Source organism: Homarus americanus, unplaced genomic scaffold (genome assembly GCF_018991925.1).
Source record: "Homarus americanus isolate GMGI-L3 unplaced genomic scaffold, GMGI_Hamer_2.0 scaffold48220, whole genome shotgun sequence".
In the NCBI taxonomy this organism is placed as follows: Eukaryota; Metazoa; Arthropoda; class Malacostraca; order Decapoda; family Nephropidae; genus Homarus; species Homarus americanus.
The window spans coordinates 4,628,102-4,646,898 of record NW_024755060.1 but is presented as its reverse complement, the minus strand read 5'-3'; the positions used below and the strand labels follow the sequence as shown (position 1 = coordinate 4,646,898).

At 46.5% G+C, this 18,797-nt stretch overlaps 1 protein-coding gene across 1 annotated transcript; it reads left to right on the top strand.

Moving 5' to 3' along the window:
• Positions 1 to 10,257: 10,257 nt before the first annotated feature.
• On the top strand, positions 10,258 to 16,549 carry LOC121856328 (variant surface antigen E-like). The gene is made up of 3 exons (XM_042351805.1): positions 10,258 to 10,290; positions 15,913 to 16,197; positions 16,313 to 16,549. The coding sequence occupies exons 1-3, from the start codon at positions 10,258 to 10,260 to the stop codon at positions 16,547 to 16,549; spliced, it is 555 nt and encodes a 184-aa protein (XP_042207739.1).
• The last annotated feature ends 2,248 nt before the right edge of the window (positions 16,550 to 18,797 follow it).

Here is an 18,797-nt window from a genome sequence, read left to right as displayed (position 1 = left end):
CACAAATATTCACAATACACACAGCCAGGGGAACGCACGAAGACATACCCGCACACGCTTACATACATAGACATATACACAAAATACATACACATATATTGAAACTCACAGTAATACGCACACAAAAAAGGCACATATGAGCATAAGATGTCAACACGAGGCCAGCAGGAAGGTGTACCGGGGTGAATTATGTAACTGTGACACAATACACAGTACACAGGACACACAAGGCTGGAAGGACTAACACTGTGTGAGGAGGGACGTGGAGGGGCAAGATGGAGGGACGACCAGGAGATGGAGGGAATCGGATGGGCGAGAAGGGAGGGAGGAAGGGGGGCGTAAATATGGGTGAAGGGGAAGGAGGGAAGTGGGAGGGAAAGTTGTGAGGAAAGGTGGAAGGGAGGAAAGTGGTCAGAGATGGGGTGGAAGGGTGAGGTTGAGAGGGGAAAGAGGTAGAAGGAGGGAGTGATTTGGAAGTGGAGTGGGACGGAGGAAGAGTGGAGGAGAGGAGGATTAATGACGTGGTGGAAGTGAAGTGGAGAATGGAACAAAGGAGGAGGAGTGGAGCAAGAACAGGAAGAAGAATAACGCTGACTAACAACTAACCAGGAATGAGAATGGAAGAGGAAGAGATTGGGGATAATGAAGAAGAATGAAGAGGAGGAAGAATGGAGGAAGACTGAGGAGGAGGAACAATGACGAGGAGGAAGAGATACAGGGAGGGAGGGAGGCATGGGAGGGACGCCGCCATCTTCCTTATACATAAGAAGTTTACTTGGTGGTGGCGAGGAGGAAGAGATACAGGGAGGGAGGGAGGCATGGGAGGGACGCCGCCATCTTCCTTATACATAAGAAGTTTACTTGGTGGTGGCATGGAGGGAAGGAGGGAGGGAAAGAGGGAGAGAGGGGGGGAAGAGGGAGAGAGGGAGGGAGAGAGGGGGAAAAGAGGGAGAGAGGGGGGAGAGAGGGAAGGAAAGACGGAGAGAGGGAAGGAAAGAGGGAGAGAGGGAAGGAAAGAGGGAGAGAGGGAGAGAGAGGGAGAGAGGGAGAGAAGGACGCCGCCATCTCCCTTATACACAAGACGTTTGCCAGGTGTCAACAAAACATATTTGTGGCGCACGTGTAGGGACAGACACCAAACAAACACAGGCCTGAAATAGTTCCCTCGGCAAATACCGCCGCCTACAGATGACGGGCCAAGAGTCTCACAGCCTCGTACGTGAAGATCTAACTGGTTCATAAAAGGTTGTGAGTGAAATTTCCCTCATAGCTACAGGTATAAGGGGGCACATGAACAAATTTAGGATCGTAAGTTAGATTTCCTCATAATTAGCACACCTGGGACCATAATTAGCACACCTGGGACCATAATTAGCACACCTGGGACCATTAGCACACCTGGGACCATTAACACACCTGGGACCATAATTAGCACACCTGGGACCATTAGCACACCTAGGACCATTAGCACACCTGGGACCATTAGCACACCTGGGACCATTAGCACACCTGGGAACAAAAGTTAAAATTTTCACTTAACTCGAGGTGTAAAAATAAATGTGCCTTCCTTATTTATGATCGTAAGTCACTCTTCCTTATACCTGTCTTCCCGGGGACCTTAAGTTAATTTTTTTTCATTAGTGGAGGTGTACGAGCAAATGAAACTTACCTTAATTAGTATCGTACGTTAAATTCATCGTCGTAAATGATTCGGGATCGTATGATAATTTTTTCTCCGAGGAAACAAAATACAATTTGCTCATTTAGGATCTTAAGTTAAATTTTTCTCGTAATTGGTTCACTTTGGTCTTAGGTCATGAGACAGAGGTAATAGATGTTTGAAATGTCTATGAGAAAGCGTGTGGTGTTGGGGTACTGTGGGCTGGGTGTGGTGTTGTTGGGGGTACTGTGGGTTGCGTGTGGTGTTGAGGGTACTGTGGGCTGGGTGTGGTGTTGGGGATACTGTGGGCTGGGTGTGGTGTTGGGGATACTGTGGGCTGGGTGTGCTGGGGGTACTATGGGCTGGGTGTGCTGTTGGGGGGTACTGTGGAGGCTGGGTGTGGTGTTGGGGGATACTGTGGGCTGGGTGTGGTGTTGGGGATACTGTGTGGGCTGGGTGTGGTGTTGGGGATACTGTGGGCTGGGTGTGGTGTTGGGGATACTGTGGGCTGGGTGTGGTGTTGGGGATACTGTGGGCTGGGTGTGGGTTAAGACTTTGGGGACAATTTCTTAACCCTTGGAGAAAGAATGTAACCCTTTGGGGAGACTAATGGATTTGAACCCCTTGAGGACAATCTTCTAACCCTTTCGTCCTCGAGGGGTGGAGTGGGTGGAGTGGGTGGGCAGAGTGTGCAGCCACCTTGCCCAGCATAGCCTGCACAAGAAACAACCAAAACAAGAACACGAAATTACACCTGTCGGGCGCGTGGGCGATCACCTCAAGGGACAAAAAAATCCAACATAAGGAACCGCACAAACTTGAAGAGGTCGTGGGGGAAGTAGGGAGGACGTGGGTGGGTGGAAGTAGGGGAGGACGTGGGTGGTGGAAGTAGGGAGGAATGTGGGTGGGTGGGGGGAAGACGTGGGGGAAGTAGGGGGAGGAGTCGTGTGGGTGGGAAGAAGTGCAGAAAGAGGAGGGGAAGAAAAAAGGAGTTGGAGAGAACGAGGAGGGTTGGGGAAAAGAAAAAGTGAAGGAAGAAGGAGGAGGGAAGGAAAAGGGAAAGAGGAGGATGAGAAGGAAGAGGAGGAGGAGGAGAAGGAGGTGGGGAAACAGACCACAAAAACTACAGCAGCGATAAAAAAACAAACTTTGCCCAGCACAAACAGACCAAACACTCCCTCGACTTTTTCCTCTTTTCCTGTTTTTGTTTTTTTTGTGGAGGAGATATTCTAGTCACTCTAGTGGAAACCAGGACCCAATTAGAGGTCTCCAGAAGAGGGGAAACTTTGGGGGGAAAATTGGGGAAACGGATGTGGGGAATTTGGGGTGTAAGAAATAAATATAAAAGAATTGGGTCTTACACGATTGGAATTACTTATACGTGTGTGTGTGTGTGTGTGTGTGTGTGTGTGTGTGTGAATTACTGTACCTGTGCTTTTAATCCCAAAATCTCTACCTGTACCTGATATTGTTAATTACCTCAGACCAAATCATTAGCGTTCATGTACAAAAAAAAAACATTAACAGGTAATTAACGCTGACCAAGATATCACGACTGACCATCTATTAATTCCTCGGGGACTTGCATTTCTCCCCGGCCTTTCAATTACACACGGCACTAATTGGGGGACGTCGGCGATGCAGCCAATCATCGATGAGCTGTGATAAGGCTTGGGCCAATCATGGGCTCGTTGCATATATGGCTTAGACCAATCATGGATTATATACATGCATGGCTTGGACCAATCATGGGCGAATTGTATAATGGCTTACACCAATCGTTGACAAGTTGTATATAAAGCCTGGATCAATAGGATGCTATATGAACCAATCACAGCACAGGAGCGCTCATACAAACGCTAAAGAACCAATCACAAAACGACATGATAAAAATGGCTTCGATTACATTACAAAATAACATAACCCATAAACATACATCAAGACACCGCCCACCTGTAATTAAGACAGACAAATTTACATAATTACACCTACCGTTTTTAGTTAACCACTCATTACTTCCACTAATAACCTTAATTAGAGAGGGAGGGGTTGAGAGAGCCACCCACAGCACCGTAACGTAAAAGAGAGTCTGGTTTCACTTAGGTTGACTGTATACCTGTGAGGAGGAGGATGACCGACTTACCTGGGAAAAACTGCTGTAATTACCTGTGTCTGGAATTTCTGTACCAATTACCGCAGGGTTTGGGCTGATTGTGTTTGGGAGTGGGTGAGGTGAGGTTAGGAGTGGGTTACGTGAGGTGAGGAGTGACCCTGACCTTAGCCCTGAACCTGATTCTGACCTGGACCCTAAATCTGACCTTGAACCTGACCCCGACCCTGACCTTGGCCCCGACCTTGACCCTTGACCCGGACCCTGAATCTGTCCCCGACCCTAACCCAGCAAGCCAAGATGGTGTCCTATGACATCGGATTTTAAGTGGGTCGTCTGTATGGCTCTGAAACGGACACTTGTGACACTCTCCCTGTGAAATGACACTCCCATGTGGCATTACACTGTAAATATGGCACTTTTCTGTAAATATTACACTTCGTTTTAAACATGACACTTCCCAATAAGCATGACTTCCCTTTATATATATATATATATATATATATATATATATATATATATATATATATATATATATATATATCTTGATAAAGACGAAAGCCAAGGTGCTCCTGTTGTTTCCTTTCCCTGTGTGATTTTATCAGATTTATCTTATCCACGTTTTCATTGATTCATGATATATATATATATATATATATATATATATATATATATATATATATATATATATATATATATATATATATACATATATATATATATATATATATATATATGAATGACACTTCCACTTTAATACGACAGTCTCCTGTAAAATCAAGCGAATATCCCAACAAAAATGACAATAATCATGATAATTTATTCAACAATTATCTCGACGTTCGGATATTTTGGACACAATGGACGGGTTCCCATCATGGCCGGAATTATCATATATATATTTACCAACGTCAACACTAAACCATACATCGTCACTGGACTCAAAGTTATCGTATTAACGCGATAATTATCGTACATCTGACAAGTATATAACTAGAGTGGTGACGAGAAATAAAGCTATGTGCTGATTGGTTACTTGACAGGCGAACGTGTTGTTTGATTCCAGAGGTTAACTACATCACCATAGCAACCAGAGTCTGGGAACTATAGCGGCATTCGGACACCCAAAATAAGAAAGGTGTGATAATAGTTTCGTATTTTCCCCCAAATATCCTTAAATAAAAGAAAAAGTCGCTTAAAATATCCTTAAATAAGAGAAAAGTCGCCAAAAATATCCTTAAATGTCACCAAAAATATTCTTAAATAAGAGAAAAGTCTCCTAAAATATCCTTAAATAAGAGAAAAGGTCCCCTAAAACATCCTTAAATAAGAGAAAAAGTCGCCTAAAATATCCTTAAATAAGAGAAAAAGTCGCCTAAAATATCCTTAAATAAGAGAAAAAGTCGCCTAAAATATCCTTAAATAAGAGAAAAAGTCGCCTAAAATATCCTTAAATAAGAGAAAAAGTCGCCTAAAATATCCTTAAATAAGAGAAAAAGTCGCCTAAAATATCCTTAAATAAGAAAAAAGTCGCCCTAAAATATCAGCAAATAAGAGAAAAGTCCCTAAAATATCGCAAATAAGGAAAAAAAGTACAAAACTCCAAATGCCGCAGTGAACCTCGAGACATAAATGGTGGTGTAACAATACTTAGCAGGACGGAGCTTAGCGTAACTACTACAATACTTGGCTATACCAGCGCCTGAGTTGACTGCCTTATGAGGACTGCCAACACGCCTCCTGCCACACACCCTTACACCAAACTATCTCTACTCTTTTTTCTCACTCTATCACCTCTACGCCATCTTCCCTGACTATTCCTTCCTCTATCCTTCCTCACTACTACACTAAGGGGTCATCAGTGGGCAGTACTACAGGGGGAGCTCTTGCTGTTTGTAGGTCACGAGGAGGGACATGAGCTATCAGGAGGAGGAGTCTGTTCAAGGACTGCCAGTCCCGGGGGCCGCTTCAAGTGCTGGGTGGGTGAGGAAGGGCGTGGGTGAGGAAGGCGTGGGTGAGGAGGGGTGTGTGGGTGAGGAGGGGCGTGGGTGAGGGAGGGGGCGTGGGTGAGGCGTGGGTGAGGAGGGGGCGTGGGTGAGGGAGGGGCGTGGGTGAGGGAGGGCGTGGGTGAGGGGGAGGGTGGGTGACGGAGGGGCGTGAGGGGTGTGGGTGAGGGAGGGGGCGTGGGTGAGGGTGTGGGTGACGGAGGGCGTGGGTGAGGGAGGGGTGTGGGTGAGGAAGGCGTGGGTGGGGAGGGGGTGTGTGTGGGTGAGGGAGGGCGTGGGTGAGGGAGGGGCGTGGGTGAGGAAGGGCGTGGGTGAGGAAGGCGTGGGTGAGGGAGGGGTGTGGGTGAGGGAGGGGCGTGGGTGAGGGAGGGGTGTGGGTGAGGGAAGGGCGGCGTGGGTGAGGGAGGGGTGTGGGTGACGGAGGGGCGTGGGTGGGGAGGGGTGTGGGTGAGGGAGGGGCGTGGGTGAGGAGGGGTGTGGGTGGGGAGGGGCGTGGGTGAGGGAGGGGTGTGGGTGAGGGAGGGGCGTGGGTGAGGGAGGGGGCGTGGGTGAGGAAAGGGTGTGGGTGAGGGAGGGGCGTGGGTGAGGGAGGGGCGAGGAAGGGTGAGGCGTAGGTGAACGAGGGCGTGGGAGGAGTAGGGGAAGGTAGTGAAGGTAGGGAGGAACAGTGGGAGGGAGAGGGAACGTGGGAGGGAGGAAGCCGGAGGAAGGCAGTGGGGCAATAGAGAGAACAGAAGGGAGGGATGGTGATAGTTACACGAGAGATGGGAGAAGTGTGGGAAGGGGTGGGACTGTGGGAAGATGTAAAAGTGATGGAAAAAGGATGACGGGCAGCGGAAGGAAGGAAGGAAGGAGAGGTGTAGGGAAGTGAAAAGAAGGGGAGGAGAAAGAGGGAGGAGATGACAAAGGGCCAAGATATCTAGGTGAGGGGTAATGAATAGACAACGGAGCGATGTGTTGACGGTGAGTAAGTGAGGAGGATGAGAAGAATGGTGAAAAGGGAAGAAGAGGGGAGGAGGAGAGAAATAACAAAGGAGGTAGGAGAGAAGGAGGGGAAAAGAGAGAGGAGAGAGGAGAGAGAGAGAGAGAGAGAGAGAGATGATGAAAGTCGATTATATTCACAAATCTTAAAAATCTCTCGACTCAGCATCACGTCTCTAATACCCAACAAGACGCCGCCATAACACACTTGGCCACCGAAAATGAAATCCGCCCAAGAAGTTTACGGGAAGTTATCGAGCGGACACCAAATACGGACGGATGGACGGACGGATGGACGGACGGAAAGCATACCTGCCATATCCCTTAGAATTTTTTATTGAAGATATAAAATAAAATAGATAAAGTAACCTAATCAAGAGAAGATGTAGATCACGTGGTACCTGTGGTGACACGGTCTCCCTCCCCCCCAGCTAAACTGTGAGGCGACAACAACAATAATACCAACCTGAGGCAAGACCGTCGACAAAAGAGACATCAACAACTAACGCCCTCAAAGGTGTCGACAACAGTACCTCCTTCACCCCTCCCTCACCCCCCACACACACAAGATAAACCCACCCACACTCACCCTTCCATCCACCACAGTAAAACAAAATAATCCCCACCACACACACACAGACACAAGAAACCCCCACACATGCCCATCACACACACAGCCATAAATTACCACACACACACACACACACACACACACACACACACACACACACACCAAGACAGTCAAGGAAAATGAACGGGGTGGGTCAGAGTGTATCACCTTGTAGTGCGGACAACATTCTCTGCCACAGGAAATTAAGAGCCTAAAAGCGATTACTGGACCAGCAGTGCTGAGGTGCGTCCGGCTGGGGGGACATTATTATCCTAGCTTAACTGAGAGTGAAGGTGTGGTAGAAAGTGCTCTTCAGTGGTGAGGGGGAGAGAAGGAGGGAGGGAGGGAGGAGGAGGGAGAGAGGAGAGGGAGGAACGGAGAGAAAGGGAGGGAGGGAGAAAGAGAGGAAGGGACTGAAAGGAGGAAGGAATGGAGATGTAGATGATAGGGAGGGAGAATGTTAGGGAAAGGATGGGAGGAATGGAGAGGGAAAAGGTAGGAGGAATGGAGAGCTAGGGGGTTATGGAGGGAGGAGAGAAAAGGAGATGGTAGATGTTAAGAGAGGAAGGGGAGGTAAAGAAATGGGGGGAGACACAAGGAAGCTTATGAAACGATCTTCAATACACGGGGAAGGGCGTCTTGGGAAATACAAAATAACAACATGAGGAGAAGCGCGAGGAAACCTAGGGAAAGTGAGCTCATTCCCCAGCCACCTTCCCAGTAACCAAGAGTCAGGCTGATGCTTCCCCAAGATGAACTGTGGTCAAGGTGGTGGTGGTGGCAGGAGTGGTGGTGAATATTCGCTGAGAGACGCTGAGATAAATTGATGTGGATGCTGAGGGAGGAAACAGGGGGAGGAAGGAGGAAAGATGGGAGGAAAAAGGTGAAGGAAAGTGGAGGAAAAAGATGGGAGTGAAGGAGGAAGAGGAGGAGAAAGAAGGGAAGGAATGAGAGAGAGAAAGAAAATCTCACAACACCACTTAACAACTATCACACACACACAATCAGATGACTTAGTAAAACAAAACCCCCTCCCCCCCCACCTCCACCCTTTCCCCAACCTCCCACCCTTCCTCCCCGACCCCTCCCGGCACATACTCCCCGACCCCACCCCTCACCCTCTCCCCAACCCCTTCCCACCCTTCTCCGACCCCGTCCGACACCCTCTCCCGACACCCCTCCCTCCCTCTGACACCCCTCCCGACACCTTCTCCCCGACACCCCTCCCGACACCCTTCTCCCCAACCCCTTCCAGCACCCTCCCCAACCCTCCCGACACCCTTCTCCCCCGACCCTCTCCCTGACACCCTCCCGACACCCTTCTCCCCCAGCCCCTTCACCCTTCTCCCCTGACCCTCCTGACACCTCCCGATGCCCTTCTCCCCGACCCCCTTCCACCCCTCTCCCCGACCCCATCCCTCACCCCCCCCGACCCCTCCCGACACCCCCCCCAACCCCACAATACTCAGGTCAAGGAAGACACCTCACAAAAGAAAAAAATGAGAATCCCGGGAGAGGTCACGCGTGGGGTCAGGTCAATGGTGGCATATTTCACGACCACGATCCAGATCACAAAATGTGGAAATTGCACGAGCAGATTTTTGCATTCATTTCTTGCGGCCGATGATAATGTTGCAGCGTTCAACATTGCAACAGCTGGCAGATCTTACAAATGGTGATAGCAAGACAGGGAGGGGGTGAGGTGTATCTTGCAGGGGGTTGGTTACTTTAGTGTTAATGAGAGAGAGAGAGAGAGAGAGAGAGAGAGAGAGAGAGAGAGAGAGAGAGAAGAGAGAGAAATGTTGGTGAGGTCCCTTTAGCAGGTGTATCTCAAAGGGTTAATCTTAATGAAGGAAGAATATTATAATGGATAAATTTTAACATATACAATATACATTATGTTTTAGGGGTAATACACACACACACACACACACACAATGTCCCCACCTCCTACCGCCCACACAATATCCCCACCCACACATTTCAACACGACGTCCAGAAACTTTGCACCAGCTATGTCCATGAGGGAAGGGTCACCGCCTCCAACCAGAGCAGCATCTCTTATTATCTCCCTGTGAACTATCAATATTCTCTCACTCTCAACTTTTCTCTTCATTCTTCTTTCTCTCTCTCTCCCTTCCTCTACTCCCAATCCTTAATTTTCTCCCTTTCTTTTATAAATTCCCTCTCTCTCTCTCTCTTTTTCTCACTCTCACACTCTTCTTCCCAATGCCATACAATGATACCTCTTCATCCCCCAATGAAGTACCACTGCACACTATGGTACATCTTAACCCCTTCCTCCCTTAATTACAGTTATTGGTACCCTTAACTCAGTGGCATAAAACCCTTTATCATCAGTGGTTACGCTATCCCTTTACTTAGTGGCACAACACCTTCTCATAGTACTCCAACCCTAGTTAGTGGCACTTAACCCACTTAATCAATAACGAAGACCACTAACTACCCTTTGGCACCTCACTTCACACGTGGCACTCTACCCTTCCCTAACCCATCGAAACAGTGACACCAACTACGGCATATTCACTTATTCCTCTCCCTTTACCCCTTAACCATTAAATCCTCCGTTAATATTCCCCTGGCACTGATGGATTTCTTCTCTGCCGATCACATGAGAAAAAATCCTGGGGAGCCATTAAACCCCCTTCCCTCCCCTGACCGTCAACCCTCCCCCGTGTCCAAACCCACCCCCTCCCTCAATATCCAGACCCTGGTAAACGAAATCCGGCCTGTTTATGGCTATGTTGGGTGATAGGTGTGTGTGTGTGTGTGTGTGTGTGTGTGTGTGTGTGTGTGTGTGTGTGTGTGTGTGTGTGTGTGTGTGTGTGTGTGCCATCGTTCATAAGGTCAGTCACCAATTATATCAACCATGAGTGACATAAAGGAGTCCAGTTATGAAATCGTAAGTCACAGGCGGTCACCAGTCATATTTAAGTCACTTTTGTGGCTGAAATTTCCTTACCACGAAGAAACGATTTAAAAAGGAAATAAAAATAATAAATCAAGCGTGGCGGACATGAACGTTAGAGGTGCCATAAAATCAGGCGTAATAAGATGAAATATCAAGCGCGATAGCAAACACCCATTAAATATCCCTCATGACCACCTCTGGAACACGGCCAAGGGGAGAGAGAGAGAGAGAGAGAGAGAGAGAGAGAGAGAGAGAGAGAGAGAGAGAGAGAGAGAGAGAGTATGTGTGTGTGAATGAATGGGGGCAAACTCTCTCTCTCTCCCCCCCCCCCCCCAATTCCTTTGGCAGTCTCACTCAAACAATGGGTCTTATCAGTAAAATCAAAACACACCTTCCCTTTGGCGCCGAGCCGGACTAACAAACCCGAACCCGGAAGAAGAACTGATATTTGTTCACGTCTTAACACCTTCCCAACCAAACTTAGCAAACAATACCAAACCAGCCTAACCTACCCCAATCTTAATCTAACCTACCATAACTAAATCTACCCACCATTCTCTAATCTCCCCACCTAACCTAACCTACCCCGGCCCAGCTGAACCTATTCCAAACCTAACCTAACCCAAGTCCGTGGTTTTGGTGCTAAAATTCAGGGCTTCTGAATAAGACGAGATTCCGTCCCTGTGGCAAATGTATAATTGAACAACCAGTCAGGCAAGGTGGGGTAGGGGTGGGGGGCAGGAGGAGGGTAGAGGGGTGGGGGCAGGAGGAGGGTAGAGGTGGGGGGGCAGGAGGAGGTAGGTGGGGTAGGGCGTGAGGAGGGAGGTAGAGGAAGGTGGGGTAGAAGTAGGGAGTAGGGTGGATCAGGTCTCGGGGGTAGGGAGGATAAGTAAAGGGTAGTAGGGGTGGAAGGTAGGTGATAGGGGTGGGGAGGGTTATACACGTGACTATCGTTGTTTAAAGTATAGAGCGTGGGAGTATAAGATTGGATGGTAGGTACTTGGTTGGTTGGTTACAGTGAGTGGACTGTGTATATCACGGCGGTCCGATCACGGCCTCACAACGAAACGACATAACACACACCCTTATGTATGTTCTGCTGGGGAGTGAGGGAAGGGGTGAAGGGAGAAAGGGGTGAAGAGGGAGAGGGTGAAGGAGGAAGGGTGAAAGGGGAAAAGGGAAAAGGGGAGTGAAAAGGAAGAGAGAAACAATGGAGTGAAGAGGTAGGAGTGAAGGAGAAGGAAGGGTGAAAAGGAAAAAGAAAAGGGGTGAGAAGGAAGGAGTAGAAAGGGAGAGAAACAGGTGAAGGGAGGAAAAGGGTGAAGAGAGGGAGGGGATGAAAGAAGGAGGAAAAGGGTGAAAGGGAGGGGGTAAGAAGGAGAGAGGAAGGGAGGGTGAAAAGGAGAGGAAGGGGTGAAAGAAAGGAAGGAAGAGGGGAAACAGGTGAAAGGAGTAGGAGTGAAGGAGAGAAGGGTGAAAAGGAAGGGGTAGGGTGAAAGAAGAAGGAAAGGGTGAAAAGGAAGGAAGGGTGAAAAGGAAGAGAAAGGGGTGAAGAAGGGAGGGTGAAGGAGAGAAAGAAGGGTAAAAGGAAGGAAAGGGGTGAAAGGAAGGGAAAAGGGGTGAAAGGAAGGAGAAAGAGGTGAAGGTGAGGGAAAGGGGTGAAGGGGAGGGAAAGGGGTGAAAGGGTGGGGAGGGGATGAGGGTTAAGGAAAAGTGCAGGAGAGAGGATAGGATGAAGGGGAGATAAAGGGGTGAGGAGGAGATAAAAGGGTGAAGGGGGGAGTGAAGAGAAACGAGTGAATGAGAGGGGAAGGGAAGGGGAAGTGGAAGGGATGAAGGGAAGGGATGAAGGGCGTATTGGAGGGGTGAGACCGTGTTAACACACTGTACAGTACAAGTGATTTAAATCCCTTTAAATAACATTGAGCTAAATTAATTCTCCCAGGAATCAAATCCGAAAAAAATTATCATACTAAATAAGCAGATATATTTTTTATTAAGTTAGGTTACGTTAGGTTACGTTTTGGTTAGGTTAATTTAAGTTAATTTGGGAAAGGTAAAACACACACACACACACACAGGTCATGACAACACCAGGGTCGTATATTACAGTTCCATTACAACCATAAAAAACGTATTCCATTCCATTAAGTATTTTTTGGCCACCCCTCACTGTAACACTAGTGGGTACAGGGTGAAACATGGCGTGTACACTGTATTTCAACATCGCTGGAATCTTTGTTTTATTATTATTTCTGTATTTTGAAATCACTGTTTATTTTGTGTATTTCAAAGTCGCTCTAATAGTCTACTGCTTGTTAATATTTGATTTTTATTTAAGTATCTGGTAAAGAGAGAGACTGAGGGAGAGGAGAGAGACTGAGGGAGAGAAGAGAGACTGGGACAGGGAGAGGAGAGACTGAGGGAGAGGAGAGAGACTGAGGGAGAGGAGCGACTGAGGGAGAGGAGAGAGACTGGGACAGGGAGAGGAGAGACTGAGGGAGAGGAGAGAGACTGAGGGAGAGAAGAGAGACTGGGACAGGGAGAGGAGAGACTGAGGGAGAGGAGAGAAACTGAGGAGGAAGAGACTGGGACAGGAGGAGAGACTGAGGGAGAGGAGAGAGACTGAGGAGAGAAGAGACTGGGACAGGGAGAGGAGAGACTGAGGAGAGGAGAGAGACTGGAGGGAGAGAAGAGAGACTGGGACAGGGAGAGGGAGAGACTGAGGGAGAGGAGAGAGACTGAGGGGAAGAGAGACTGAGGGAGAGGAGACTTATGGAGAAAGAGAGACTGAGGGGAGAGAAGAGAGACTGGGGACAGGGAGAGGAGAGACTGGAGGGGAGAGAAGAGAGACTGGGACAGGGAGAGGAGACTGTGGGGAGAGGAGAGACTGAGGAGAGGAGAGAGACTGAGGAGAGAAGTAGACTGGGACAGGAGAAAGAGAGACTGAGGGAGAGAAGAGAGACTGGGACAGAGAGAAGAGAGACTGAGGGAGAGAAGAGAGAGACTGGGACAGGGAGAGAAGAGAGAGACTGGGACAGAGAGAAAAGAGAGACTGGAGGGGGAGAGAAGAGAGAGACTGGGACAGAGAAAGAAGAGACTGAGGGAGAGAAGAGAGACTGTAGAGATTCACTACAGCGTCAACAACAGCCCTAATATGAGATCGAGAGAGAGACTGACGTAAGATATTATTCTCCTGGCATGTTGACAATGGCTGGGGGAGAGGGGCTGGGGGAGAGCAGGATATGGGGGAGAATAGGATATAGAGAATGAGATGGGGGAGAGAGGATGAGGGGAGAGTAGGATGTGGGGGGAGAATAGGATATGGGGAGAGTAGGATGAGGGGAGAGGGATGAGGGAGAATAGAATGTGGGGGGAGAACAGATTCAGAGATTAATGAGGGGAAGAGTAGGATGTGGGGAGAATAGGTTAGAATTTGGGGGAGTAGGATGAGGGGGAGAATAGGTTGAGGGGGAGAATAGGATGAAGGGAGAGAATAGGATGTGGGGGAGAATAGGATGTGGGGGAGAATAGGATGTGGGGAGGATAGGATGTGGGGAATAATAAAATGTGGGAAAGAATAGTGGGGGAGAGGCTGGGGAGAATACGATATGGGGGAGAATAGGATGACCTTTGACCTCTGTAATGACCTTTAACCTCCCCAGTGTACCTGTCACCCTCACAAATTAATCCAGGCTAGAACTCCAGGTGTGGGTGGCAGTTACTATACACCTGGACACGTCTTCATTAGTGGTATAATGGAAACTGACGATTTTTATTGAGTAACCTAATTTCGGATGGATGGATGGATGGATGGATGATGGATGGATGGATGGATGGATGGATGGATGGATGGATGGATGGATGGATGGATGGATGGTAGGATGGATGGTTGGGTGGATGTATGGATGAATGGATGGATGGATGGTAGGATGGATGGTTGGGTGGATGTATGGATGAATGGATGGATGGATGGTAGGATGGATGGTTGGGTGGGTGGATGGATGGATGTAAGGATGGATGTAAGGATGGATGGATGGATGGATGGATGGATGGATGGATGGATGGTAGGATGGATAGATGGATGGATGGTAGGGTGGATGGATGGATGTAAGGATGGATGGATGTAAGGATGGATGGACTGACAAACGGACGGACTGGAGTGAACTAATAAATAGGAACCCCAAAATTTATTCAAACAAACAAACAAACAAACAAATAAATAAATAAATAAATAAATAAAATAAAATGAAATAATTAATAATACACAAGGCGTAAAAAATTACATATAAGAAAAAATGACCAATTTAATACAAATTATACACAATACATAGAAAATATACATAAACATACATAACAGCCGAGATTAAAATATATATATGATAACTTTGCATGTCCAGGTGCGTCATAAGTGGACGGACGGACGGACAGACAGACAGACAGACAGACAGGCAGACAGAGACTACCGCAATATACCCGCATTATGCTACAGTGACAGTGAGGGGTTTAAACTACGTATCACAACCCGACATTAATTTATATGTATTACTGACACAATCTGGTTTTTGATGGAATATTTTCCTCTGTAAACTATTCATATATTTCAATTAAATCGCGTATCTGTGAACGACTGTACACTCGATGTAAACTCAATGTTATTAACTGTAAACTCTACCTGTATACTATTCATTTAGATCAAGCTAATTATATGATATTAAATGTATATGTAAACTATTAACGTATATATAATTAAATGTAAACTCAAAATAACTAAATAATTTTAATACCAGACAAGGTAGACTATTAACTGTAAACCCAAATATAACATTCTTCTATTAACCGTAAACCCAAATATAACATTCTTCTATTAACTGTAAACCCAAATATAACATTCTTCTTTTAACTGTAAACTCCAAATATAACATTCTTCTATTAACTGTAAACCCAAATATAACATTCTTCTATTAACTGTAAACCCAAATATAACATTCTTCTATTAACTGTAAACCCAAATATAACATTCTTCTATAAACTGTAAACCCAAATATAACATTCTTCTTTTAACTGTAAACTCCAAATATAACATTCTTCTTTTAACTGTAAACTCCAAATATAACATTCTTCTATTAACTGTAAACCCAAATATATCATTCTTCTTTTACCTGTAAACTCCAAATATAAAGAACATTCCGGCAGTATGTCTTGATGATAGCTGGCAGCAGAGGCGGTGATGAGACACAGTGAGGAAGATCAATATTCTTTCTTCCTGAACCCAGCATCTTAAGACCAAAGAATAGAACGTTTGACAAATAGAACCCAGAGCTTTAAAGACCCGAAGAAAAGAACCTACAGAACCCAGCATCTTAAAGACCCAAAGACCAGAACCTTAGACCTACAGAACCCAGCAACTCAAAACCCACAACCCCAGAACCTTAGACCTACAGAACCCAGCAACTCAAAACCCACAACCCCAGAACCTTGGACCTACAGAACCCAGCAACTCAAAGCCCACAACCCCCAGAACCTTAGACCTACAGAACCCAGCAACTCAAAACCCACAACCCCAGGACCTTAGACCTACAGAACCCAGCAACTCAAAACCCACAACCCCAGAACCTTAGACCTACAGAACCCAGCAACTCCAAAAAAGCCCACAACCCCAGAACCTTAGACCTACAGAACCCAGCAACTCAAAACCCACAACCCCAGGACCTTGAACCTACAGAACCCAGCAACTCAAAACCCACAACCTCAGGAACCTTAGACCTAGAACCCAGCATCTTAAAGACCCAAAGAATAGAACGTTTGACAAATAGAACCCAGAGCTTTAAGGGCCGAAGAAAAGAACCTACAGAACCCAGTATCTTAAGACCCAAGACCAGAACCTTAGACCTACAGGCCAGCAACTCCAAAACCCACACCAGGACCCTAGACCTAGAACCCAGCAACTCAAACCCACAACCTCAGAACCTTAGACCTACAGAACCTAGCAACTCAAAACCCACAACCCCAGAACCTTAGACCTACAGGACCCAGCAACTCAAACCCACAACCCCAGAACCTTAGACCTACACAGAACCCAGCAACTCAAAACCACAACCCCAGAACAGCAGACCTACAGAACCCAGCAACTCAAAACCCACAAACCCCAGAGACCCAGACCTACAAGAACCCAGCTCAAAACCCACAACCTCGAACCTTAGACCTACAGAACCCAGCAACTCAAAAACCCACAACCCCAGAACCTTAGACCTACAGAACCCAGCAACTCAAAACCCACAACCCCAGAACCTTAGACCTACAGAACCCAGCAACTCAAAACCCACAACCCCAGAACCTTAGACCTACAGAACCCAGCAACTCAAAACCCACAACCCCAGAACCTTAGACCTACAGAACCCAGCAACTCAAAACCCACAACCCCAGAACCTTAGACCTACAGAACCCAGCAACTCAAAACCCACAACCTCAGAACTAGCCAGACCCTACAGAACCTAGCAACTCAAAAAACCCACAACCCCAGAACAGCCAGACCTACAGAACCCAACAACTCAAAACCCACAACCTCTTAGAACCTTAGACCTACAGAACCCAACAACTCAAACCCACAACCCCAGGACAGCAGACCTACAGAACCCAGCAACTCAAAACCCACAACCCCAGGACCTTAGACCTACAGAACCCAGCAACTCAAAACCCACAACCCCAGAACCTTAGACCTACAGAACCCAGCAACTCAAAACCCACAACCCCAGAACCTTAGACCTACAGAACCCAGCAACTCAAAACCCAGAACCCCAGAACCTTAGACCTGGGGCAGCAACTCAAAACCCACAACCCCAGAACCTTAGACCTACAGAACCCAGCAACTCAAAACCCACAACCTCAGAACCTTAGACCTACAGAACCCAGCAACTCAAAACCCACAACCCCAGGACCTTAGACCTACAGAACCCAGCAACTCAAAGCCTACAACCCCAGAACCTCCTGAAGAAGGGGCAGAAGGTACATTTACAGCGTGGCCGTAACTCAGGAAACTCGGGAATAAACACCAACCTAAGTTAATACCTCAGAGAACATCATGTGGTATAAATATTGGAGAATGGCTACCTTGATCTGTGTGTGTGTGTGTGTGTGTGTGTGTGTGTGTGTGTGTGTGTGTGTGTGTGTGGGCGCGCTTGTGTTAGGATGTATGTATGTATGTATGTATGTATGTTATGAAAATATAATAATAATAATAATAATATCAACAACAAAAAGGCGACAATGAAGAATCAACAACAACAATGGTAATACTATCAATAACAACAACAATGGTAATACTATCAATAACAACAACAACACCACTAATAAAATAACAACAATAAAAATAACAATAAAACGCATTCTCCCAATCAATAAGGGCGTAAACCAACTGGCCATTGACGATTCATCTTCATGCGGTGTAGGTGTACAGTGTCTCAGGGTGATCAATACTCACAAATGTCACATCAAAAGACGGCCTTTACCTATGTAGCCTTGTGTCTCTCATTCATTCCTGCCTTCCTTCTCGTTTCTCTCTTTCTCTCTCTCACTTTAAAAAGGCTACCTTGAGCTATGTAGCCTCTCTCTCCTGGCTTCCTTTATTCTTTACCTACTCCTTCTCCTTTACTTCTTCCTCTCTCTTTCTCGCTTCTCTTTCTCTCTTTATATTACGTCAAAAATACTGCCTTGACCTATGTAGACCCAGTTCTCTCTCTCTCTCTCTCTCTCTCTCTCTCTCTCTCTCTCTCTAAACTTTTTCGTAGTAATAATTTAAATACTATATAAAGGATAATTCCAAAGTCGCTAACCTTACCTAACATAACCTAAACTAATATAACCTAACCTAACCTAACCTAACCTCACCTAACCTACCCTAACATACCCTAACCAAACTTACCCTACCCTACCCTACCCTAACCTTATGTAACCAAATTTAAGTGTAGTTTGGTTATAGTATAGTAGAAACGATGTCACAAATGAAACATAATTTGTTTTACCATATCAATTCATTTTCATCAGTAACCAATACCAACAATAAATTACCCCAATATAGCCAAAATGTTAGTAACGCGTTAAAGATGACGCTGAAGATTATCCCTATTTAGTGTGAGTTACAACAGGATTAAGAATTAGGCCCAGAATAATAATAATAATAATAATAATAATAATAATAATAAATATAAAAGCAGGCCACAGCTGGCTCGATTGGAGGGGTAGGGTGGGGTGGGGGGATCGAACCAGTGACACTAAGACAGGAGACGAGAGTTGTATCCACTCAGCCACCGCACTCCTGGAGAAATATTTACTCGCGGTCCGAAAACATTAGCGTCACTTTTAGATGATACTGATAAAATAATGTCGATTTGGGTCTTGAAATATATGAGACATTATCCTAAACTGTAAACACTGTGAGAAGAGAAGAGAAGAGGAATGGAGAAGAGAAGGGAAATGGAGAGAGAAGAGAAGGGAAATGG